A 25,179-nucleotide genomic window follows, 5' to 3' on the forward strand; every position below is an offset into this window, starting at 1 on the left:
AAGATGAATTATTGAATCTACTCTTCAACTTACGGCTTTAATTGTTACTCACAAGGCTATTTTTAATTCGTCGGTATAGAATATTATATATTGCTGTAAAATAAGTTTATTTTTAATTCATTGTACTATTCAATTTTATCAGAAGAATATACATCCTGAGCCGGGTGTGGTGGCACAGTCCTTTAATCCCAGCACTCAGGAGGCAGAGGCTGGTGGATCGCTGTGAGTTCGAGGCCAGCCTGGTCTACAAAGTGAGTCCAGGACAGCCAAGGCTACACAGAGAGACCCTGTCTCCAAATACCAAACCAAACCAAAAAACCAAAAAACCAAAAAAAAAAAAAAACAACCCAAAACAAAACAACAACAACAACAACAAAAAAAGAATATACATCCTAGGTTCAATAGATAAGGTAAAATATTTAGATAAGGTCTTCAAAAACTTCAGAGACCTACAGAATATGACATTTAAAGGTTTTTAAAATTGTTTTGAGGATTCTTTGAAAATGAGACAGGTTGCCTCCTGGCAATGCCCAGCCTGCCTCAAAGAAGGTAATGAGCATCGAGGAACCTCCTTATGGAGATGGCTTCAGATGTGGCAAACCAGCCACTGGGAAAAAAATGTCCTTGTTTTCTGCCACAGACAGAATTCTGCCTGAAATGGGCAAGCTTGGATGCAGGTGGAATTGACGCCCTAGCTCTGCCAAGACAGGGTAGGCAAGTCCTCAATAGTCCCTGCTTCACAAACATGTCTGTCAGATAAAGTGGGCCAGAAGGCTGAAGAGGATGCTCCAACGTATTAGAGAGTTTTGAGTGACTGTTCAGGCAGCAAAGTGTGCCTGTCATTTTTTTTTTTTCATTTCGGAAGCTGTTAACCTGTACTTCCTGTTTACTCAGATAATTAAGTTTACTCCTTCTCAAGTCTCTGATGGGGTTGTAGACAGACAGCGAAACATTATAACGTGAATATAACGATTGTTTTGTGGCTCGTGCGCGTGTATATTGTAGTAATATAAATGTATATAGGTAATTAGACTAAGAAGGGGAATTGTCAAGGAATGTCTTGAGTGGATGTAACAACTGTCAATAAAGCACTGTTTAGCCAATCAGCTGGGCAAGACAGGAAGTGGAAGGCGGGACTTCCTAGAGGTGGGGGGGACCAAGAGTTGACAGTTGAGGGAGGACAGAGAGTTGGAGGGAAGAGAGGGAGGACAGAGAGTTGGAGGGGAGAAGCCCCCGAGGATCAGATTGGCAAATGCTTGGGATATATGTAGGTTATGAGGATTAGAGTGGTTTATTTTAGTAATTGTTAGATTAGTAGCAGTTTAGATTTTTCCGGGTAGTGCTTGCAATTTTGAGTTACATTTCAGTCTCTTTGTGTCCGTTACTGACTTCCTAGACAGAACAGATACATTTTATTGTAACAGAAATCTGAAAGTTATGCACTTTGTAAATATCCCCTTAGGGCCAAGTACTTTTATTTATTTGTTGGTTTTTGGTTTTGTTTTTGTTTTTTCAAGACAGGGTTTCTCTGTGTAACTGCCCTGCATGTCCTGGAACTCGCTCTGTAGACCAGGCTGGCCTCAACTCAGAGAGACCTGTCTGCCTCTGCCTCCCTAGTGCTGGCTGGCATTAAGGTGCATTCCGCCGCCGCCACCATCATGGCCTCCGCCACCCGCCACCTGACTCTTAGTTCTCAGTCTCTACAGGGTGGCTGTGATCCGGCCCCTCCCCCGGATGCTCAGGATGCTGCCTGGATGACGTGCATTTGGGAAACGCCACCCGGTGCAGGTTTGTGGGTGGGCTGGTAGGATTGTCTTTGTGGGCTCCACAGTTAAGTGCTGACTGCTCTCCTGAGAGGCAGGGCTCAACTCCCAGGACCCACATCGGTCACCTCACACCTATGCCTGACTCCAGCTGCAGGGGAATCGGACACCCACTTCTGACCTCCACGGGCCCTGTTGATCACACACATGCGCCCAAGCCACCAAGGTGGAAAAACTCTCAGGCATCACAAATGCTACCAAAATGGGAGTAAAACTGAGGTCAGAGGATTGCTGACTGTTTTCAAGGCCAACCTGGGCTACATGGTGAGGTCAGGGGTAGCCTGAGCTACATAGAAAGTTTGAGTTGGCCTAGGTTACCTGAGCGCTGGGAGATGGCTTTGCCTGATGAATTGACTTTAAACACCCGCCCCCAACTCGGGGCCCACACTGTGGGAGGATTTAGGTTGACCTCTGACCTCTACACACACTGTGGGGTGAGCTCTCCACCCCCACAAATAAGGAACAGTAGTAATGATAGAATAATATAATAAAACAAAACTGACACAGTCTCCTGCATGCTATTCAAGTGCTCTTAACAACTGAGCCACATCCTCCAGTGTTTTCCCCCTTGAGACAGTGTCTCTCAATGTAGCCCAGGCTGGCCCTCAACTTGATATACTTGGGCCTCAGCCTTCCAAGTACTGGAAGTTGTACCTTCATCATTGGTGTAAGTTTCCTGCCATTCACGCACTCTGGATGTGGAGGCAGGAGGATCAGGAATGGAAAGTCATCCTCAGCTACATAACAAGTTCTAGGTTAGCCTGGGCTATTCAAGACCCTGTCTCAATCAAATAAAAACTACCAGAGACCAGGCGACTGGTAAATAGAAACTTACGCCAAGGCTGAAGGTACAGCTGTGTGGCCCAGTTGTTGAGAGCACTTGAATAGCACGCAGGAGACCATGTCAGCCCCCAGCATCCCATCGGCTGAGCATGGTCCACGTCTTATCCTAGCAATCAGGGAGGAGGTGACAGGAAGGGCCACACTCAGCTATATAGTGATTTGGAGGCCATTCTGGTCTGGGAAAAACAAAAGTCTAACTGAAGCCACGCTTGTTACACGCCTGTGCCCTCTGTCCCTGGGTACCTGAGGCGGCAGCCCATTGGGTGACAGATATGAGCCACCATGGCTGGATTTCTGTCCCTGCAAAGCCGATTGCAGGGGGATGTCCACCGTGGGCTCGACATCGGGTTAGTCTGGGCCAGGTCTCTGACGGTGGGCCACTGGGCTGTACTCCAGCTTGGTCACATTTCTCTCAGCCCTGTGTGGACATTTGTGACAGTCCGCAAAACGGAGAGGCACAAGAACACACCGGAGGTCAGAAAGCGGGCTCTCAAAAACTCTCCTGAAGGCTGGACCATCTACAGGGTCAAAATATAGGGACTAGAAATGGAATCCGCCTTGGGCACAAACCATGGCCACCTGCAGAGGGCGCTGGAGGCGCATGCAGCCTGGCGTGTCCCAGAGGCTTAGTGTCCAGCCAGCGGGTAGGTGGACAAATTTGCCCTTTGGGGACGTTTGATAGTCTCATGACAAGAAGATCACAGCTCTGACAGGATCAGCTAACCCTCCTACCAAGTCCTCAGACTGCCACTTGTCCTTTATTTTTTCCTTTCTTCCAGCACTTCCCACACTGGAATGATAGGCATGGGTCATTGCACCCAGCAACCGTGTTTTCTAGCCATTGCTTACTCTATAAGAAAGCCAGGAAGTACAGGGCAGAGTTGTACGCCCTGGGGGTGTCTGCCCATGTGTGCATGAAATACATGGTGTTATGAGCATATGCTGTGTGCAGAGGTGGCACCCTCAGGCACCATTTACTTTTTAAAAAAAACTTTTATGCACCGCTGGGTATGGTGGTGGTGGCACATGCCTTTAATCCCAGCACTTGGGAGGCAGAGGCAGGTGGATCTCTGAGAGTTTGAGGTCAGCCTGGTTTACAAAGAAATTTCCAGGACAGCCAGCGCTACACACAGAAAAACCATGACTCAAGACAAACAAAACAAAAAGCATTTCCTGGGTGTTGGTGAGAGTGGGAGGGTGCACGTGTGTCAATCAGAGGGCAACTGGTGGGCATTACTTCTTGCCTTCTACTATGTGGGACCTGGGGATCGAACCCAGGTCCTTACACTTGTACAGTGTGCACTTTCCAATGGAGCCACCTTCCCAGCCCTTCCTTCTTTTTAAGCTGTTTGTCTCGGGCGTTTTGTCACGGCAATGGAGAGCTGTCATGCTGCCCAGGCTCTGGTATCCTGAGGCGTTTGGATGGCCCAGGGATGAGTGCCTGTCTTCTAAAGGCTGTGAGTCATACAGCAGTGCGCCTCATCCCCGAGGAAGGAATGTCAGGAGCCAAACCTGCAAGGGGCCAAAGTGCTTGCTGTGCTAGCATGAGGGCATTGAGTGCGAATCCCTGGCAACCCTGGAAAAGGCTGGCATGGTGGTTTGTGTCTCTGACTCCAACTGGAGAGGCAGAGAGCACTGTACTTGGGGCTCAGGGGCATGTGGCTTAGCTGAATGAGGAGCTCTGAGTTGAGTGGGGGGGCTCTGCCCCCAAAACTGCAGTGGAAAGCACTAGAGGAAGGCACCTGACTTCTGGCCTACACACACACACACACACACACACACACACACACACACACGTACACATATATACATACATGTACACAGGCACACACCCACACACATGTACACGCACACAGGTACACACTCACACACATGCATACACACACAAGTGCAGCAGACACAAGAAACATCACACAAGGAGCCAGAGCAACTGGCAAGGCCACTTCTCAGGAGGATGAGAGCACTTAGCAGGCCGAAATTTGAACCGGAAGCCAACTTGAGCACCCCGCTGCGTCCCCCCCCCCGCCCCCCTTATTCCACCAAGCTCCTGACTGGCGAATGAAGACTCAAGGCAGTGAGGCGCCTGACTACAACTTATTTGGGGGGTTTCCATGCAGTTTCCAGGAAGTTGTTTTGGGGCGGCCCAGTTCTTCACACCTCTTTTCTAATACAAGGTCCCAGGGGAGGCAGAGCCTGCTGCAGTCGCACTTTCACCCCTCTCAAGCCCGGAAGGTCTGTTTGTCTCCTCGCAGGGTGTCTCTACTGTGGGCCTCCTGCTTCTGAAGCTGAGGCAGGGCCAGCAGAGCAGCGGAGTGTGTGGGCGTGGCTTCTTCAGCATGGGAGGGGGCTCCCTCTGGGGAGCGGGAGTCGCCCGCTGAGATGAGGTCTGCCTGTTGGAAGCTGGAGAGGACAGACGTGGCTTAGTCTGTGGGGTTCCTGGTGGGACGTGCCGAGGTTCCACACAGTAAATGCCCCGGAGGGAAATGGGTCGCTTAGGAATGGTTCCCGCTGCCGCCGCCCCCACCACCTGGGAGAGTGACAGGGGCACTGTTGGAGAACAGCCACAGCCACACGAACCATGGATGCGGTTAAAATCTTCTAGTGTCCGGGCTGGGGACATGCTCAGCGGCTAAGAGTGCCTGCTGTAAAAGTATGAGGCTATGAGTTCGAACCCCGCCCACATGAAAAACTGGGGGTGGCTGCTCCTGCCTGTGACCAGCGCTATAGGCCACCAGCCTCCTTTCAGTTCAGTCTCAAGGGAATAAGGTCTCAGAGACCTTTGTCCTCAGGTCTGCATGTCCCCCACACTCTCTTCTGCCAACAGACAGCCTTTATACTTTGTAACTTTGAGGCTAAACCCTTGAAATTGAAGGGATTCATGCCTGGCTCTCTGGGGAGCACACATGTGCCTCCACATCAGCTGAGGCTCTCTGAAAGGCAGGGGGAGCTGGTGCCCTTTGTTGGAGGTGGTGGCCGGGAGGGCGGGCTGGAGCTGTGCCCTGAGCTCTGTGTACCAGGTAAGAAGTGCTGTGGGCCAGCCATGCAGCCCTGAGCCTGGCATTGTAGCACACTGACCTTACTGGGAAACTGGGGCTGTTGGAGCAGGAAAATGAGGACCACAAGGTGAGCCCTCATCCAGCCTGATGATGTCCTTATGATAAGGGGAGATGAGAGGGCTGAGGGTGGGGTGGCATGGGGTGGAGTGGAGGTGCTGGCTGAGCAAGCGTGGGACCCTCAGTGCAAATCCCCAGCGCCTGTGTAAAAGGAAGGATGGGCAGAGGGAGGAAGGGAGAGAGGGAGGGAGAGAGAGAGGGAGGGAAGGAGGGAGGGAGGGAGGGAGGGAGGGAGGGAGGGAGGGAGTAGTGTGAATAAGGTGGGGGTCTAGCTACCTGTGGGGCAGCCAGCACAGGGACTCTCTGGGGCTCCCTGGTCAGCCTAGCCTACTTGGCAATTTTCAGGCCAGTGAAAGACTCTGTCGCTCGAATGTGCGCACATGCGCACACACACTCATGCACTCACCATGCACACACACACAGGCACACATGCATGTATACGAGTGCATGCGTGCACACTCTCACACACCTGCACACACACTCTGCTTGCGCTTTCTCCTCTCTCTCTCTCTCTCTCTCTCTCTCTCTCTCACACACACACACACACACACACACACACCTACCTGCACCTGCACGTACACAAACGTGTACCCAGAGGAAAGTTAGATGCAGATGTAGCCATGGAAGGAAGATGGTCAGCCAGGCCATCAGATGCAGAGCAGCCTGAGACCCAAGGAAGGAGGTGGGGAGTGGATCTGTCCCTCACAGGTCTTAGAGGGGAATAAGCTAGCAGGCTCTGTCCGTGTGTGGGGCTGGAGCTGGGGGAGTGGCCCCCTGTAGTGTCCCTTCCTGAGACCCCTGCTCCCCAGGCCACGCAGGTGGGCTGGCTGGACAGGTGGCCCCGAGGATGCTATGGGTACAGTGTGTGTATTCAGAATCCCTACCCCCCACCCCAGGGTGCTCCCTGCAGACACACCCTGGGGAAGGGAGAAGAGAGAGTGTGGACAGAAGGTGTGATGAGCTGGGTAACTTGCAGAACTCGGCCACAGACCTTCTCTGAACAAAACACATGGAAAGTGGGGACAAAAAGAGATGGCTCAGGGGCAAAGTGCTTGCCACGCGGGTAGGAGGAGCCAAGTTCAAATCCTCGAAAGGGATTTGGCGGGCAGACCCAGCAGGCACAGTTTGCTCTTTCAGAGGGATGGAAGTTGAGACAGGGCCAGCTAGGCTAGTGGACTTCACAGGGTCGAGGCAACACCCAAAATTGTTCTCTGGTAGCCACACGTACACTGTGGCACTTGCCTGCTCACACACACACTGTAGGAAGATAAAATAAATAAATGTGGGTCCATGAAAAATGTTGGGCCTGCCTGCTCAGGAAGACAGAGAAGGCAGGGCATCGGCTGACACCCAGCACCACACAGCCCAGCTAAAGCCAGGGCATTGGGTCTCACCATGAGGATAGAGAGGGCACTCCCACCACAGCAGCTACAAGTACATGTTATCGATTTGTGCTTTGTATTTCTGGGCTATGACACGTCTCTTAAGTTTTGATGTCGGCCCTGGGGAGAGAGGAGAGGGTAGTCAGGCTGTGGAAGTCAGGGGGCGAAAAACACCCACACTTAACTGTAATTGACCAGGAGATGGGTCCCGGGGGCTAGACCAAGTGACTGGGCATGTCAGTGTTCCTACAGTCAGTTGAGTGAGGATTATGGGATGTCCACATAGACTGGTGCTACTGAGAATTCTGGATATAATAAAAAGGTTTTTTTTCCCCGAGATTGATTTAATTTTTAATTATGAATCTATGTGTGGGAGGTATATGAGTGTGTGTGTGTGTGTGTGTGTGTGTGTGTGTGTGTGTGTGTGGTGTGAATGCACACTTTGTGCAAAGAGGCCAGAAAAGGAAGTCCATCTTCTGAGGCTGGAGGTCACAGACAGCTGTGAGCTGCCCAAGTTGGCTGTTGGGGGATCTAAATCCGTGTCCTCATCGGAGGCAGAGGGTGCTCTAACCACTGAGCAACCTTTCCAGCCCCACAGTGAGGGTGTCACCTTCAGGTCATGAAGGTGTCTTCCCTGGCAAAGAGGCTGCATATGGAGGCCAGTCGGGACCGAGATGCAGTTGGTGGAGGGAGGTAGCAGCGTCCCAGGGGCCTCAGCTACCGAGGGGCTGCCCTCTGAAGGACCAAGCTAAGCCACTCACCCAGCTCTCCGCCCTGGATGGAAAAGTCTTTCTCCAAGATGGTCCACTTCCGAATTCTCTGGGCATCGGAGGCCGCCTCATGATTCACGAGGTCTATGCCGCACTGGATGGCGGTGTAGACCAGCGGATCTCGAAGCTTCACAATGTCTGACACGGTGGCTGCCGGGCTACCCAGGGACTGGCAGAAACTGAGAGCCTCCATGTTCAATGTGTCCAGAGGCTCTCCACTCATCTTGTCTGTCTCGCACTGCCCCAGGGCAACCATGTTACCAGGCAATGTTCCCCAGTCATCCCCAACCCCCAACCCATGGAACTGAAGACCAAGAAGCAGAGTCTAAGCCCCTGGTCATCTGCAGCCTCCTCACGCCCCCCCCCCCCGGAGAGGCTGAGGGGTGGGGGGCCAAGGGGGGCGGGGATTGATGCCACATAACCGTGCATCACCTTGATTGTCAACAGCATGCCCAGGAAGTTGGCCTTGTCGCCCACCAGCATGGCGTTGCTAATGATGGGAATTTTCTCCTTCACTAGGGTCTCGATGGGGATGGGGGGCACATTCTCGCCACCAGCCGTGATCAGGATTTCTGGAATTGAGAGCCCAGCTTCGTACTGGTCCCCACTCGCTTGGGACATGGATGGAGGCCCCTGTGGCTTTCCTTCTGGCACCTCAAGTCCCCACCCTTTCCTGCTTCCCTCCCAAGTTTTATGGCCCTGGGGGCCCCACATGGACATGATCTGTCCCTGGTAGCTTTTGTCAACTAGTCAAGATCGACAGGGTCTCCTGGGAAAAGTGACCTCAGCCCAGAAGAATGTCCCTACCAGGAGGAACCATCTTCACCAGACTGGCCTGTGGGTAAGCCTGCAAGGCATTTTTTAAAAAGTAGCCATTGGGCCGGGCAGTGGTGGCACATTCTTTTAATCCCAGCACTCAGTAGGCAGAGGCAGGTGGATCGCTGTGAGTTTGAGGTCAGCCTGGTCTACAAGTGAGTCCAGGGCTACACAGAGAAACCCTGTCTCGAAAACCCCGCCCCCCAAAAAAAAGAGTGATTGGTGGGTAGGGCCCAGCCCATTATGGGTGGTGTTACTCTAGGCTAGTAGTCCTGTGTTCTGTAAGAAAGTAGGCTGAGCAAGCCAGTAAGCAGCACCCCTTCACGGCCTTGGTATCAGCTCCTGCCTCCAGGCTCCTGGCCTGTTCTTTTGCTGATGAAGTGTGGCCTGAGCCATGAGCAGAAGAAGTAACTCTTTCTTGCCCAAGCTGCTTCTGGTCATGGTCCTCGGGTGTGGCCACAGAGAGCACAGCAAAGCACAGTGTCTTTGCTGAGTTGTTTGTTTTGACGCAGACATTCACTGTGCAGCCCCGGATAGCCCAAAATATCCCCAGGCCGTGGTCCTCCTGCCTCAGCCTTTCAAGGGCTGGGGTAACAGGGCCATCCTCAGGCTCTTTCTGAGTGTCTCTGACATCTTCTGGCCTCACTGGGCTCTCCTCACCACTCTACCACTAGGCAAAGCAGCCTGTCCCCAGGACCGCTGCCACTGGATGACAAGGAGGGACCCCTGATGACTGGGGACTTACTGTTTTCCCTAGCGTCCCTAGGAACCAGAACCTCAACAGCCCCCATATCTCCTGTGTCCCTGGCCACGCTGGCACCCCTTGCCCTCTGAAGTACCCTGCCACCCCTCAAAATCCCATGCTAGTTCCTTTAGCACACCCAGTACCCTTTGCCCCCACAAAAAGCCTGGTACCTTTGATGCGGCCAGTGATATAGAGAAAATCGTGACTGTCCAGGCGGCCCATGTCCCCAGAATGCAGCCAGCCGTTGTCATCGAGGGCATCCAGTGTGTCTTCCTCCCTGTCCAGGTAGCCCATGAAGACATGCCGGCCCCAAATGCACACCTCACCAATGCCATCTTTGTTCTGCTGGTACAACATGCTCTTGCAGCCGTCAAGAACCTTGCCGCAGCTGTGGGGGCGGGGGGGAAGGGGGACACACAATAGGGAAAGGGTGTGGCAGAGACAGGGTGCTGCCTACCCCAGGCCCTCCCGTACTAGCGGCCCAGCATGAGCGGTCAGCCTCTTGAGGAGAGGCACAGAAGGGAAACTGAGGCAGCACTCTTCATCCACTGGCCTCTATGTATGCACTGTGCACATTAAGCAGCCACACACCTGCCGTCCGGGCACCGGCAGGTTGGATTCACAGGAGGCTCACCCTCGGTCCAGACAACGGGGAAAAGCTAGAGTTCTGGTAAAGTGCCACGATGTGGACACACGGATGGAGAAAACCATGTGTACCCCATCAACTTCCAGCCAGCCCTCCCTTTCAATTTCTTCTCCCTCCTCCCCTTCCCCCTTCCTCCTCTTTATTTTTATTGTTATTTTGATCCTTCGGTTCTACTCTGGACACTAGTAAACCTCAAGCAAAAGCAGAAAGCCAGATGTGCAGTACAGTGGCGGGGGCAGGGGCAGGAGACTTTGACCAGCAAAAGATTCTGGAAGGAGGTCAGCCTCCCCAGTGGAGGGTCCCGCGGCGTGTGTGTGTGTGTGTGTGTGTGTGTGTGTGTGTGTGTGTGTGTGTGTGTATGTGTGTGTGTGTCTGTGTATCTGTGTGTGTGTGTCTGTGTGTCTATGTGTCTGTGTGTCTATGTGTCTGTCTGTGTGTCTGTGTGTGTGTCTCTGTGTATGTGTGTGTGTGTGTGTGTGTGTGTGTTGCTGTGGCTTAGCACAGCAACCTGGTGAGCTGAGCTGAGCTGTGCAGAAGCCCAAGGAGAGCTACACACATACTTGAGACAAAGGATCATGGGAACGCTTAAGTGACACTGGGAGGAAAACCGTGTGTCAGAGAGCCAGGAACATAGTCTCCTGGAAAAGAGGTTTCCTAAAACTCAGGAAGTAGTGGGAAACTCACAAGTCTTGAGAAGCTCCTGAAACTTACAAGGCCCCAGAGGGCCAGCCCCAGGTTCTATGAGCAGTTACAGTCCTGGGGGAGACTCTTGAAGCTGTCTGCACAATGTGCAGGGGCTTTAGATGTGGCTTTTGTGAGGTGTGGTCCATGCTGCCGTGGATTTTTAGATGACATGCTGTCTTTGAATCGTGCCTGCTCCTGTCAGAGACCTCTGATCCACAGTCTATAAATCACCCCATAAATGTGTTAAGCCGCACTTGGGGGAAAGCATTTCTTTGGTATTTTTGGTGCCCTATTTGGGGTAAAAAAAATTTTTTTTGTTCAGGTCTCTGGGGTAAAAATATTTTTTTTTGTTCAGGTCTCCCCTGGAAATGTCACACAACATGACAGATGGTTCTAGAACAAGTGCCCTTCCCCCCCCCTTAGGTTGTGTAATAAGCCAGAGAACCTGGACTAGGAGGCTAGAGCCCACGGGACGTCCAGGCTCAAGATATGTCCCCCTCTACACCCTAACCCCATGACACTGGAGATCTGAGGGCTGCAGGAACCTGGTACCTCAGAACTCTGTAGTTGGTCTTGGAGGAGATCGAGTGGGGTCCAGAGCATTCACTCATCCCGTAGATCTCACCAATGGGGATGTCCAGGCTGAGAAAGAACTCCAAGACCTCCTGGGAGAGGGGCGCAGCCCCACTTAAGAAGGTGTGGCAGTGCTCCAGGCCCAGGGAGGTCCTGACCTTCGTGAACACCAGGGCCTTTGCCATACGGTAGTTCATGGGGATGTCTTGTTTCCTGGGGACGGCATCAGCAGGGAGACTCAACTTCAGATAGATGGCAGGCAGAGCCTCCCCCATGCTCTCTCACACCAGCTACGGGACACTGCCTACCCCAGCATCCGTTTGGTGTTGACTTTCAAGCCAAGTAACTTCGCCCACGCAAACGCCTTCTTCCTCAGGCTGGAGGACCTGCTCACATTCTCCTTGATAGTGTCCTGCATCTTTTCCCAGACTCGTGGCACCCCCAGGAAAATTGTAGGCTTTACCTCCTGAAGAGTGAATATCAAGGTGCCCTGTGCGGGACAGAGTGGGTGAGGCACTGCTGCAGCACTTTCAGGAGCCACATGTATCTTTCTCCCTTCCCCCAGTGCAGCCTTTACACCAAGCACAGGATACAACCCCCTGGCTCTACAGTAGCCAGTCAGACACAGATTCATCCACCCCATGTTTGCACGTGCACGTGCATGTGCGTGTTATGTGCATAAGCATGTACATGTGTGTGCGTGCATGCATGTACATGCGTGTATGTATGTGCAGAAACATACAGACTGATACACAGACCAGGGGCTCCACAGGCACCACTTTACATTTCTTTTTTTTTTTTTTTTAAGATTTATTTATTTATTATATATATAGTGTTTTGTCTGCATGTGTGCCTGCAGGCCAGAAGAGGGCACCAGATCTTATTTTAGATGGTTGTGAGCCACCATGTGGTTGCTGGGAATTGAACTCAGGACCTTTGGGAGAACAGCCAGTGCTCTTAACCTCTGAGCCATCTCTCCAGCCCCCACTTTACATTTCTTATCATCTGACTTTCAGCACATGTCTTCTCAGCAGTTCAGTGCAGCCGGGGAAAGAGATTCATGTGCGAAAGCAAACAGTCATGCTTGGCTTACAACTACTTCTAACTCAACACGGAATTCAACCCTAGACCTAGAACTAAAAGTAAAGTGCATCGGGAAGAAAAGAGGAGAAAAGCTTTGCCGTAGCAGAGCATGGGGGACGTCAATAACTGGGACCTGGCCGGGCGTGGTGGCGCACGCCTTTAATCCCAGCACTCAGGAGGCAGAGGCAGGAGGATCGCTGTGAATTCGAGACCAGCCTGGTCTACAAAGTCAGTCCAGGACAGCCAGGGCTACACAGAGAAACCCTGTATCGAAGAACTAAATAAATCAATAATATTAAGAAGAAGAAGAATTATTAAATAAATGTCAGTGAGGATGGTGGTATGCAGCTTCATAGCCAGGAGACGAGAGAGAGGAGGAGACTTTAAAAATGGGCACATAACTTGCATTGGGAGGCAGCGGAGAAGCAGCGAATATGGTGTCCAAAAACAAGACCCTTGAAGTCAGTGAAAACACACGAGGTAGTCAAAGGGCCCACAGCTCCGTGTTGAGCACTTACTGTGCAGCCCACGCCATTCTGCAGACAAGACACTGGGCCATCAACACGCCCCCACACACGGAGGGCAGAGGAGGAAGCTGAGTCCTGCGCCACTCTGCCTTATTCCCGCGAGAGGGGACTCTCTCCCTGAACCTGGGGCTTGGCTGCCCAGGGGTCTTCACACACCCCCCCTCAGACCCCCTGCTCCACCCTGACAGCACAGCAGTGGTAGGTATGCGTGACCACGTGCAGCTTTTCACCTGAATGTTGGAGATTTGAACTCAGTTCCTAATAGCTGTGTAGCCAGCTGTCTTGCCAGCTGAGCTGTCTCTGCATCAGCTTTGTTGTCTGGATGTATACAATCCCCCGCCCCCCGCCCCTGGGGCCCACATAATGTCCTCTACCAGAGAGGGTTCCTGTGTCAGAGCAACAGCTGTCACCTTTTGAATCTCAGAGCCACAGGTGTCTGGATTAGCTCTTTGACCATGAAGTGACTTTTCTTTTTCCTTTGTTTTCTTTAGGGAACCTGTGTGGAGGTCAAAGGTCAAGGGCAGGAACCAGGTCATCAAGATTGATGGCGGATGCCTTTTACCCTCTGAGCCAGCTGTCAGAACTGCTGTCCAGCTTACTTCCAGATGCACTTCACTTCTGACCAGGTCTGTCACTGAGAGTCTGGTGCTGTGTCTGCCAGTGTGTGGCTCTGTGTGTCTGTGTCAGTGTGTGTCAGTGCGTGTCTATGTCAGCATGTGTCAGCGTGTGTCTGTGTGTGTCTGTGTCAGTGTGTGTCTATGTGTCGATATGTGTCTGTGTCAGCTTGTGTCTGTGTCAGTGTGTATCAGGGTGAGTCAATGTGTGTCTGTGTCAGCATGTGTCTGTGTCAGTGTCAGTGTCATCATGTGTCTTTGTCAACATGTGGTTCTGTGTGTCTGTTTCAGTGTATGTCTGTGTTAGCATGTGTCTGTGTCACTGTGTGTCTGTGTGTCTGTGTGTCTGTCAGTGTGTGGCTCTGTGTGTCTGTTTCAGTGTATGTCTGTGTTAGCATGTGTCTGTGTCACTGTGTGTCTGTGTGTCTGTCAGTGTGTGGCTCTGTGTGTCTGTTTCAGTGTATGTCTGTGTTAACATGTGTCTGTGTCACTGTGTGTCTGTGTGTCTGTGTGTCTGTCAGTGTGTGGCTCTGTGTGGCTGTGTCAGTGTCTGCATGTGGCTCTGTGTGTCTTTGGTGTGTGTCTCTGCGTGTGTGGCTCTGTGTGTCTGGGACTGCATGTGGCTCTGTGTGTCAGGGACTGCATGTGGCTCTGTGTGTCTGTCAGTGTGTGGCTCTGTGTGGCTGTGTCAGTGTCTGCATGTGGCTCTGTGTGTCTTTGGTGTGTGTCTGTGCGTGTGTGGTTCTGTGTGTCTGTGTCAGTGTGTGGCTCTGTGTGTCTGGGACTGCATGTGGCTCTGTGTGTCAGGGACTGCATGTGGCTCTGTGTGTCTGTGTCAGTGTGTGGCTCTGTGTGTCTGGGACTGCGTGTGGCTCTGTGTGTCTGGGACTGCATGTGGCTCTGTGTGTCTGTGTCAGTGTGTGGCTCTGTGTGTCTGTGTCAGTGTGTGGCTCTGTGTGTCTGTGTCAGTGTGTGGCTCTGTGTGTCTGGGACTGCGTGTGGCTCTGTGTGTCTGGGACTGCATGTGGCTCTGTGTGTCTGTGTCAGTGTGTGGCTCTGTGTGTCTGTGTCAGTGTGTGGCTCTGTGTGTCTGGGACTGCATGTGGCTCTGTGTGTCTGGGACTGCATGTGGCTCTGTGTGTCTGTGTCAGTGTGTGGCTCTGTGTGTCAGGGACTGCATGTGGCTCTGTGTGTCAGGGACTGCATGTGGCATTCTGTGTCTACGCCTGTGTCTCATGTCTATTGCGTGGCTCTCCATATCTGCGTCTGTGCATCTATACACCTTACTGTTTCCATTGACCACGCCGCCTTTCACCTTCCACCTTTCACCAGTGCTTACTGTAAATTTAACTCTTCTAATACAAATTCAAAAAGTAGCAATAAGTGAAGCAAATTCTCCTGGGTGGTCAGGTGGCTCACAAGGGTCCACACAGGAGGGAGACAGACAGTTAGTTAGTCAGGAGTGAAGCCTGGGTGTGTGCGTGTGTTTGTCATTGTGTGTACATTTCTGTTTATCTGTATGTGGGCATTTTGATGTTTATGTGTGGATGTGTTGGTGTTTTTGTCAACTTGACACAAAGCAGAGGAAGAGGACTCCCAATATAGAAAATGTCCCTACCAGATTGGCCCATGGGCATGACTGTGGGGAATTTTCTGAATTCGTGAACCGGTACTCTAACCACTGAGCAGCCTTCTCCAGCCTTACATAGCGGGCTGGAAAATAACTTGTAACTTCCTTCCAGTCCCCGAGTGCACACACACCAGCAGCCTCTGACTCAGAGGCCGGGAAGAGCTATGGTGCCATGCCAGTATTTGGGGTGGGGACCTTTGGAGGCCTCTGTGACCTTCAGAAAGGTGAGCAAATCTCAGTCCTTGTCTGACTTCTCCCATGGCATTGTGTGAGGTTTCCCGATTCTAGCCCTTAACATTCCTACACAAAAAGCCTGACACCTTCCTCCCATGCAGGCCAGACCCTGGCAAACAGAATCAGAGCATGCATGCACACCACACACACACACACACACACACACACACACACACACACAAACACACACACACCATATATACACACAAGCATGCTCACACACACACCATATATACACGAGTATGCGTGCACACACACACACCATATATACATGAGCGTGTTCACACACACACCACATGCACACACACACCATATATACACAAAAGCATGCTTACACACACACACCATATATAGATGAGCGTGCTCACACACATGCGCGCGCACACACACACACACACACACACACACACACACACACACGAGTGCGCTTTTTTTTTAAAAGGGGAAACTCACAAGGTGGCGCAGTGGATAAGGGCACTTGCCACCAAGCCTGATGACTTGAATTTGTCTCTGGGGTCACAGGGTATGAGAGAGACTGGGCCTTGTTGTATCCTCTGACCATCACTTGCACACCATGGCACATACCCTCAATAAGTAAATAAATTCAAGAAATGCTGAAAACGATTCAGACTTTCACCACCACTAGGGCCTTTCCCTGGGCTTGTTCAGGTATGGTCTGCACAGCTGTGGAACAGGGCAGAAAATGAAGATGAAGGGGGAAAATTCTTGTTTTGGTTTTTCAAGACAGGGTCTCTCTGTGTAGCCCTGGCTGTCCTAGACTCGCTTTATAGACCAGGCTGGCCTCGAACTCACAGCGATCCTTCTGCCTCTGCCTCCCTGAGTGCTAGGATTAAAGGCATGCGCCACCATCGCCCAGCTGAAAATTTTCTTAAGACATCAGGCTTGTCCGGTGGACAGATGACATCCACTTCCCCCAAAGGCCTCTGGACGCTTGGCAGGGCCCTCACCCAGCCTTACCCTGAGTGCATCTGGTTGAGCGAAGAAAGTAAGCCCCCCTACTTTGATGGCGGTCCACATGTCCAGTATCTGGGCTGAGATGTGGCTGAGGGGCAGGTAACTGACTATTGTTTCCTGCTTGCCCATGACGTGGCTCGCCTCCACCACACGTGCCATAGCCCCTGCTGTCCACGTGATCTAGAAAACAAAGGCAACCCAAAACTTCTGTGCTTCACACCAGGACCGGCACGCACACATGTGTGCGCCCACATGTGTGCTTATGTGTGCTGTGCCTGTGCACACGTGACAAGGCCTAAGAGGGAGATCGGTTGTCTTCCTCAACTGCTCCCTACCTGGCTGTTTTGAAATTTATTTACTGGTGCTGGAGAGATGGCTCAGCGGCTAAGAGCACTGGTCCCATTCTCAACACCCACATGGCAGCTCACAGACACCCTTACCTCCAGCTCTAGGGGAGCACTTCTTCTGGCCTCTGAGGGTACCCACAGACACCTGCATTCTCTGTCTGTCTGTCTGTCTCTCTCTCACACACACACACACACATTTTCTTAGGAGACACGCTTCCCTGTGAATGTGTATACACCTGGAAGCTAGCTAGCACACGCCCTCAGGGCAGGCTCTTTTCTCCAACCATGTGCTTAAGCTTTGCGGGTAGGCTAGAAAGAAACCAGCAAGCCTCAAATTCTTTTTTGTCTCTGCTCCACTTGAAGCTGGGGTGTCCAGTATACCTGAAATTCCTGTCTTGTCCTGATTGAGACAAGTACCCCTAGCCAGCGTGCCATCTCTCTAGCCCCTCTGATATGGGGTCTCTAACTCGACCCTGGGGGGTGGGCTGCGGGCGCCAATTTGAAGAGGCTGTTGGCCAGTCAGCTCCCAGGATCTTCCTGTCTCTGTTTCCACTTTTCCAGTACCCAGAATAGAAACCGTTTGCCACCATACCTGGATTTGGGGTTGGGTGTGAGGTTTGGGATTCCACTCAGGTCCTTGTGTTTGTTCAGAGAGCATCACACTAAAGCCACTCACCCGAGACTCTTGCCCAACCTTTTGGCATGTTTAACACACTACTGTCATCTTGCTAGTGGGTGCAGGAGGCTTCCCTGGGACTTGGTGGCTGGCCAGTTTAACCATGCAGGTGGGCCGCAGATTCAGAGAGGCCCTGTCTCCCCCAGAAAAGGTGGAGAGTGGGTGAGGAAGACACTCCCACATGCATACCAACAAGATGCCCAATGTGTGATCCACGGCAGTAGGCGGGAGGAATGAGGCTGGGGCTGCCTCTTCTGGATGCTAACCTGCAGGGTCTGGGAGAGGGCTCGGCTGCTAAAAGCTCTTTCCAGAGTATGAAGAATGGAACTCAGATCTTCAGAGACTGTGGCGCGTGGGTGTCTTAGGGTCTCTAGTGCTGTGATAAGTCACCATGACCAAAGCACGTTGGGGAGGAAAGGGTTTATCTGGCTCACACTTCCACACCACTGCTCGTCACTGAAGGGAGCCAGGACAGGAACTCAAGCAGGGCAGGAACCTGGAGGCAGGAACTGATGCAGAGGCCATACAGGGTGCTGCTTATGCCTTCCTCTTCATGACTTGCTCAGCCTGCTTTCTTTTTCTCTTTTTTGGTTTTTCGAGACAGGGTTTCCCTGTGTAGCCTTGGCTGTCCTAGACTCACTTTGAAGACCAAGCTGGCCTGGAACTCACAGCGATTCGCCAGCGTCTGCCCTTTGAGTACTGGGATTAAAGGCCGGGCGGTGTCTTTAATCCCAGCACTTGGGGAGGCAGAGGCAGGTGGATAGCTGTGAGTTTGAGGCCAGCCTGATCTACAGAGTGAGTCTAGGACAGCCAAGCCTACACAGGGAAACCCTGTCTCAAAAAACAAACAAACAAAAAGATCAATAAAATAAAATAATAAAAATAAATAAAGGTATGTACCTTTACAGGCCTGCTTTCTTTCTTCTTTTCTTTCTTTCTTTCTTTCTTTTTTTTTTTTTTTTTTTTTTTTTTTTTTTTTTTTGTCTTTTTTGTTTTGTTTTGGGTTTGGGTTTGGTTTTTTGGTTTTTTTTTTTTCTTTTTTTTTTGTTTGTTTTTTGTTTTGTTTTTCGAGACAGGGTTTCTCTTCTCTGTGTAGCCTTGGCCATCCTGGACTCACTTTGTAGACCAGGCTGGCCTCAAACTCACAGTGATCCACCTGCCTCTGCCTCCCGAGTGCTGGGATTAAAGGCGTGCGCCACCACGCCCGGCCTTTTTTTGGTTTTTTTGAGACAGGGTTTCTCTGTGTAATCTTGGCTGTCCTGGACTCACTCTGTAGACCAGGCTGGCCTAGAACTCAAAGATCTGCCTGCCTTTGTCTCCTGAGTGCTAAGATTAAAGGCATGTACCACCATGCCCGCCAGCCTGCTTTCTTTCTTTTTTAAAGATTTTGTTTATTTATTATTATGTATGCAATAGCTCTGCTTGCATGTACACCTGTACACCAGAAGAGGGCATTAGATCACATTATAGATGGTTGTGAGCCACCATGTGGTTGCTGGAACTTGAACTCGGGACCTCTGGAAGAGCAGACATTGCCGTTAACCTCTGAGCCATCTCTCCAACCCCTGCTTTCTTATAGTACCCAGGACCACCAGTCCAGGGGTAGCATCACCCACCATGTGCAGGGCCCTCCTCCATCAACCAGCAATTAATAAAATGCTCTACAGAATTGTCTACAGCCTGGTCTTATGAGAGAATTTTTCTGAATGAAGGATCCTTCCTCTCAGATGACTCTAACTTGTCTCAAGTTGACATAAGGCTAGCCAGCATGGTGCGTGTGCAGGCACCTGCAGGGACAAGTGGTGGCCTCCACAGACACCTGCACACACACACACTCTCTCTCTCTCTCTCTCTCTCTCTCTCTCTCTCTCTCTCTCTCTCTCTCTCTCACAGGCATGCTATTATCCCAGCTCCACACAAAAGATGGAGGCACAAGGATCAGGAGTTCAAGGTCATCCTCAGCTACGCAGCAAGTGTGAGGCCAGCCTGGGCTACACGATAGCCCGTCTCAGAAAGATTAAAACCAAACAATGCGAGTCAACCAGGCCAGGGAAATGCCGTGGTGGAAAACACTTGTCCTGCACAAGGGCCTGAGCTCTGTTGTCAGAGCTCGTGTGGCACTGCACACCCTGGAGAGCTGGGCAGAAGGGCAGGTAGCCAGCCTACCTACCCTGCTCTGATCACTGAGCTCCAGGCCACTGAGAGACCCTCTCTCAAAGAATCCAGGAGAGACACCCCTGGGAGACCACACACACACACACACACACACACACACACACACACACACACACCAGAGAGAGACCGTGAAACCAGCTAACCAACTTCCATTTCACAGGCATGGTACGGTCAGCCATCTTGCCCTCGCCCAGCTTGACTTTGGACCCGGGTCTAGTCCCAAACCCCCAGCTCCACCAACTGTGTGGTTCCCCAAGGGGAAAGACCCAGACAGACCTTACACCGCCCTCCATGTGGCTTGTGCCCAGGTGAGAGCCTGCTCTGCGGGGCGGGGGGGGGCAGAAGGGGGGACCCTGGCTTACATTGTCGTGGCTCAGCATCACCCCTTTGGGGTTTCCTGTGGTCCCTGAGGTGTAGATGATGACCGCACACTGGTTGGCCTTCTGGCTTAAGATGATCCGATCCAGCTGCACGTTGGGGATGCTGTTCCCCAGCTCTATGAAGTCATGCCACTGCGGATGGGACGGTGGGTGAAGGGTGAGGACCCGTGGGCCCCCGCTCAGACTCTGATCCACTGGCTTATCCCGGAAGGGCCTAAGCCTGGGAGAACCCTCAGAAATACCTCCTCGATTTTCTTTTTCCTTTTTTTTTTTTTTCCCCCTGAGACAGGGCTTCTCTGTGTCCCTGGCTGTCCTGGACTCACTTTGTAGACCAGGCTGGTCTTGAACTCACAGCGATCTGCCTGCCTCTGCCTCCAAAGTGCTGGCATTAAAGATGTGTGCCACCACACCCCGCTCACCCCCTGGATTTTCAGACCTTGGCTACTTCCCCACCACTTGTGATCCCATGAGCCTGTGAATTCGGACAGGCCCCATCCATGATGTAGGCATGCTAGCTAGCCCCTCTTCGGGAAGTCCAAGGCAGTGACTGGCTGACTGAGCTGTGGTCTATCTATAATCTTTTTTTAAAATAAATTTATTCAGATTACAACTCAATTGTTATCCCATCAGTTGTCTCCTCCCATTCCTCCCTCCCTCTTGCTTTCACCCTATTCCTCTATGACCAAGGGGGCCCTCCTCCCCCACTATATGGTCATAGGGTATCTACGATCTTTAAAGGCAACATCGGCTGTAAATAACAAAAGCCTGGCCTGTAAATAGCTTAAAGTTTAGAGTTACTTTTATTTATTTATTCTTGTTTTTTTTGTTTGTTTTTGTTTTTGTTTTCGAGACAAGGTTTCCCTGTGTAGCCTTGGCTGTCCTGGACTCACTTTTTAGACTAGGCTGGCCTCGAACTCACATCGATCCTCCTGCCTCTGCCTCCCAAGTGCTAGGATTAAAGGGGGCGCCACCACGCCTGGTATTAGAGTTACTTTTAATTACTTATTTTCAGGGGAGTGTCTGGGGGTATACATGTCACAGTGCACTTGTCTAAACTGTTGTCTCCTTCTGCCCCCTAAGCTCCCAGGTCAAGCTCAGGTCATTCGGCTCCGTGGCAAGCCCCTTTACCGGCTTAGCCTTCTCGATGGCTGGCCCCACTCCCAGGAGTGGACGGCCCCTGGGAAGAGCTCCCACCTTTTCCTGAATTCACATGACACCGTCCAGTCCCCCTACCCCCCATCCCAGAACTCATCCCTGATTGGATGAAGCCAGAGTATCCATCAATCTAGGTTCTAGAGATTAGACAGGATTCTGGGCACCGGGACTCCAGTCACAGTGAAGCTGAAGAATTTAGCACCCGATGCAGGCTTTCTATTCCCGAGATTCAGTCAGCACAGATGTAGCCACGGGATCACGGGCGGGGGTGGAGGGGTGGAGGGGTAGGGGGGTGGGGGGTAGTAGAGGAGGGCAAGGAGGGGGCTGAAGAGCCAGGAGATTAGAGACATAAAGGCCAGAGGAGACGAGCTCCTGGTTGCAGCCGCACCTGAAGCCGTCATTCTGAGCTGTAGTAAAAGGGGCTGACAAATGACCTACTTTGCTCAAGCCATTTGGGGCTGGACTTCTGTTGTGTGAAAGCTACGGTATCCTTTAGGTTCGGACTGAGGCGCTGGCCCTAACAAGTGTCTTCCTAAACTGAACCCTAAAACTGTATCGGTTTGAGCCCCTGCCGTGGGAGGCAAGGACTTTTAAATGCCACTACACAGGAGGCTGAGGCAGGAGGATGTCAAGTTTTAGGCCAGCCTGGGCTACAAATTCGAGACTAGCCTGGGCTGTATATCCAGGCCTATCTCCACTCAAGCCTTCTAGAGTCTTCCATCCACTGCAGAGTAGGTAGATAGCTATTATGTGACAGAATCACCCACTGTAAGTGCTTCCCCACTGACTCTCGCCCACAGGGAACGTGGCATAAGACATGCGCTTTGTTACTATGAGGAGAACGCTGCTGCCACCTTGTGGCTGGAGGCCACTGCTGCAGGACTGGAAGTTTCAAGAGTCTTCTGTGGCAAACTCAAGAAAGCCTGAGCAATGTGGTCGGGACACGTATTAAAAGGGTTTTGCTTTTTTCTTTCCCCTAGAAACCCATCGCTGAAGGTTGAACCAAGGATCACACACTAGGCAATAAGACACCAAATAGCCGTGCCCCCAGCCCCTCACTGGGGGATTCTAGGCAACAGTTCTACTTCTGAGCCACGCCCACAGGCCTATTCGTTTTTCTTTAGTGGAGGGTCTTACTAGGTGTTCATGGTGGCCTTAAAGTCGCAAAATTCCTGTCTCAACCTTCTTAGTAGTTAGGATGGCAGGCCTGTGTCCCTAGCCTTGCTTTGTTGTTTATTTGTTTGTTTGTTTTTTGAGACAGGGTTTCTCTGTGTTGTCTTGGCTGTCCTAGACTCTCTTTGTAGACCAGGCTGGTCTCGAACTCACAGAGATCCGTCGGCCTCTGCCTCCCGAGTGCTAGGATTGAAGGCATGCGCCACAACGCCCGGCGCCTTGCTTTAAAGATGATTTGTTTTTCATTTTTTTCCAAAGTGACTCACGACACTGTTGCTGTAATGATACAAGACCTCTAAATGACCTAGGATTGTCATCTCGTGCCTGAACGAGGAAACATTTACAAATCTGAATATGTGTAGCTTAAAATAGCCAAAAATAAAATTAAAGGAGATTGTGACTGTTTGGTTGGAGCCTGCTGCTCGCCCTTGCACGAGCTGGGAAACCCCTTCTGCCCTCTTTCCCCCCCATGCCCCTCCCCCACTGAAAAACTCCCATCAAAGGAATGGCGCCAAAAGCTCTCAGCTCTGCTTCGCTGGCAGCCAATGCAACTCGCCATTCTGATATGACCAGTCCACCCAAGTGCCTGGCCCACTGCCCAGTCTTTGGCCATACTTGGGCACAGTCCCAGCTCCTGGCTGACACGTCATCAACCCTCGACTGAGTACTATAAAACCTCCCAGCTGTAGCCGGGCGTGGTGGCACACGCGCTTAATCCCAGCACTCGGGAGGCAGAGGCAGGCTGATCTCTGTGAGTCCGAGGCCAGCCTGGTCTACACAGTGAGTCCAGGACAGCCAAGGCAGAGAAACCCTGTCTCAAAAAACTAAACCAAAGCAAAACAAAACAAAGAAAACAAAAAAAAAAAAAAAAACTCCCAGTTGTAGCCCCAGCAGGGACTTCCTCAGCCTTGTTCTTTGGGACTGGTGAACCTGCCCAAGAGTTGCACCAACTAAACCCCACATTAAAAAAAAAAAAAATCATTTATTATTTATATGGTATTCTGCCCATATGTGTGCCTACATGCCAGAAGGAGGCATCAGATCTCATTCTAGGTGGTTGTGAGCCACCATGTGGTTGCTGGGAATTGAACTCAGGGCCACCTTCTTCACATAGTCCACACACTTCCCTTCTTGGCCCTACCTGCTACCTCAGGCTGACCCAAGCCCCTCTTCTCACCAGCAGGCTCTGCCAACAGGCCCCGCCCTCTCACATGCCCCACCCTCTCCAATAGCCCCGCCCCACAAACCTGCCCTTCCCACAGGCCAGCCCCTCCCACCCCGCACTCACAGAGTACAGGTTCCTGTCGGTTTCCATCAAGGGCAATTTGTACTGCACAATGGCTTTCACAGACTCCATCTTGTCTGGTGGAATCTGAAAGAGTTAGTTCCCTGTGGGCTCAAGGTTCTGACTGGGACGCAGGGTCCGCAGGGTCTGTACCTTGTGTACGTGTAAGGGCTCTCACTGACTGACGGGCCACGGGCCCTTTCCCTGTCATCCTCGCACTGGACTCACAGACCTGTGCCACTGGCCTTGGAACTTGGCGTGGGTACTGGGCATTCGAACTCAGGCCCTCCTGCTTGCTGAGCAAGCACTTTACCCACTCACCCACCTCCCAGCCTCTGCTGAGGTGAACACTGTGTACATCTCCCTCCCAAGGACCCCGCCCCGCCCCCCACTCTAGATCTTCCCGTCAGATCCAGGCAACTGGGTGCACACATGAGGAATGGAAGGTGTTTCTGTAACATCCATTTAAAAAAAAAATGAAAATGAAAATGAAAACAAATGCTACAAGAACAGGAAGAGAAGCCAGCTTTTTGTAGAGGGATTTTAAATCCAGCAACGTGGCTACTCAGGCCGGAATACACAAGCAGGTCCTTACTTTATGCCTTTTGTCCAAAACAACACAGGTAAAGTTGGTCTGTAGAAGGAAACAGTGAGGTTGGGGTTGGGTCGTGAGTTCAGGGCAGGTCAGCAGGGGCAGTGGAAGCCAGAGAATGAGAAGGAACCAGAGGGTTAGAACAAATTGCTAGAATTAGCTCAAGGCCAAGCACAACAAGTCAGTCAGAGACAGAGAGGAGCCGGACTGAATCAGTCAGCTGGGAGAGGAGTTTGAGCCAGAACAGCTGACTTGAACCAGCCAGCCCAGAGCTCAGAAAAAACAAACAAACAAACAAGAAAGCATGAGCTTATTCACCAGGAAGTCTCAGAGGCTCAGAACATTCTAGGCCTAGGTTAGAAGCTTCCAGGACTAGGCCTTGGCCAGCAGGAGGAGGCAGTTAGCCTCTGAAATGACAATTATATCAGGTAAATAAAAGTTACATTTATAAGATTTCATTGAGAACAAAAAAAAAAAGAACCTATGGGAAAATTTCACTATAAGGCAGAGTTGTCACCTGCAAATGGATTCAGGACACAGCAGAGTAGGCGCCGTGACTAAAGAGGGTCAAGAGGACCCATTTGCTCATGAAAGGGCAGCCCGATGGCCAAAGTAGTCTTTCTTCTTTCTTTTCTTTTCTTTTTTTTTAAAATAGGGTGTCACAATGTAGCCAAGGCTACCCCAGAACTTTCTCTATAGCCCAGGCTGGCCCCAAACTTGTGGCAAATCCTTCTGCCAAGTGCTGAGACCATAAGCATGTATATGCACACACAAAGGTGAATGCCAGCAGAGGCCAAAGGTCAGTCTGATGTATGCATTTTCAGCCACCTCCATGCTGTGTCAGGATACCAGGTGTATCACTGGCCTGCTGCTTGCAGTGAGGCAGGGCTGGCCGGCCAGTGGGCCCTGGACACCCCCACTTCCACTCTCACCCCTCT

General features: G+C 51.5%; 1 protein-coding gene across 1 annotated transcript in view; it reads right to left on the reverse strand.

Annotated features, from left to right (window-relative positions):
* Positions 1–7,207: 7,207 nt before the first annotated feature.
* The window catches only part of LOC127183595 (long-chain-fatty-acid--CoA ligase ACSBG2-like), a 30,025-nt gene continuing 12,053 nt past the window's right edge, over positions 7,208–25,179 (reverse strand). The window contains exons 5-13 of the mRNA XM_051139688.1: positions 23,653–23,736; positions 20,019–20,168; positions 16,462–16,638; positions 11,704–11,885; positions 11,375–11,608; positions 9,663–9,880; positions 8,364–8,503; positions 7,923–8,169; positions 7,208–7,281 (exon numbers count right to left, since the gene is read on the reverse strand). Coding sequence (XP_050995645.1) covers positions 7,208–7,281; positions 7,923–8,169; positions 8,364–8,503; positions 9,663–9,880; positions 11,375–11,608; positions 11,704–11,885; positions 16,462–16,638; positions 20,019–20,168; positions 23,653–23,736 — 1,506 coding nt within the window. The remainder of the gene's footprint in view (positions 7,282–7,922; positions 8,170–8,363; positions 8,504–9,662; positions 9,881–11,374; positions 11,609–11,703; positions 11,886–16,461; positions 16,639–20,018; positions 20,169–23,652; positions 23,737–25,179) is intronic.

The sequence above is a fragment of the Acomys russatus genome, chromosome 31 (assembly GCF_903995435.1).
Source record: "Acomys russatus chromosome 31, mAcoRus1.1, whole genome shotgun sequence".
In the NCBI taxonomy this organism is placed as follows: domain Eukaryota; kingdom Metazoa; phylum Chordata; class Mammalia; order Rodentia; family Muridae; genus Acomys; species Acomys russatus.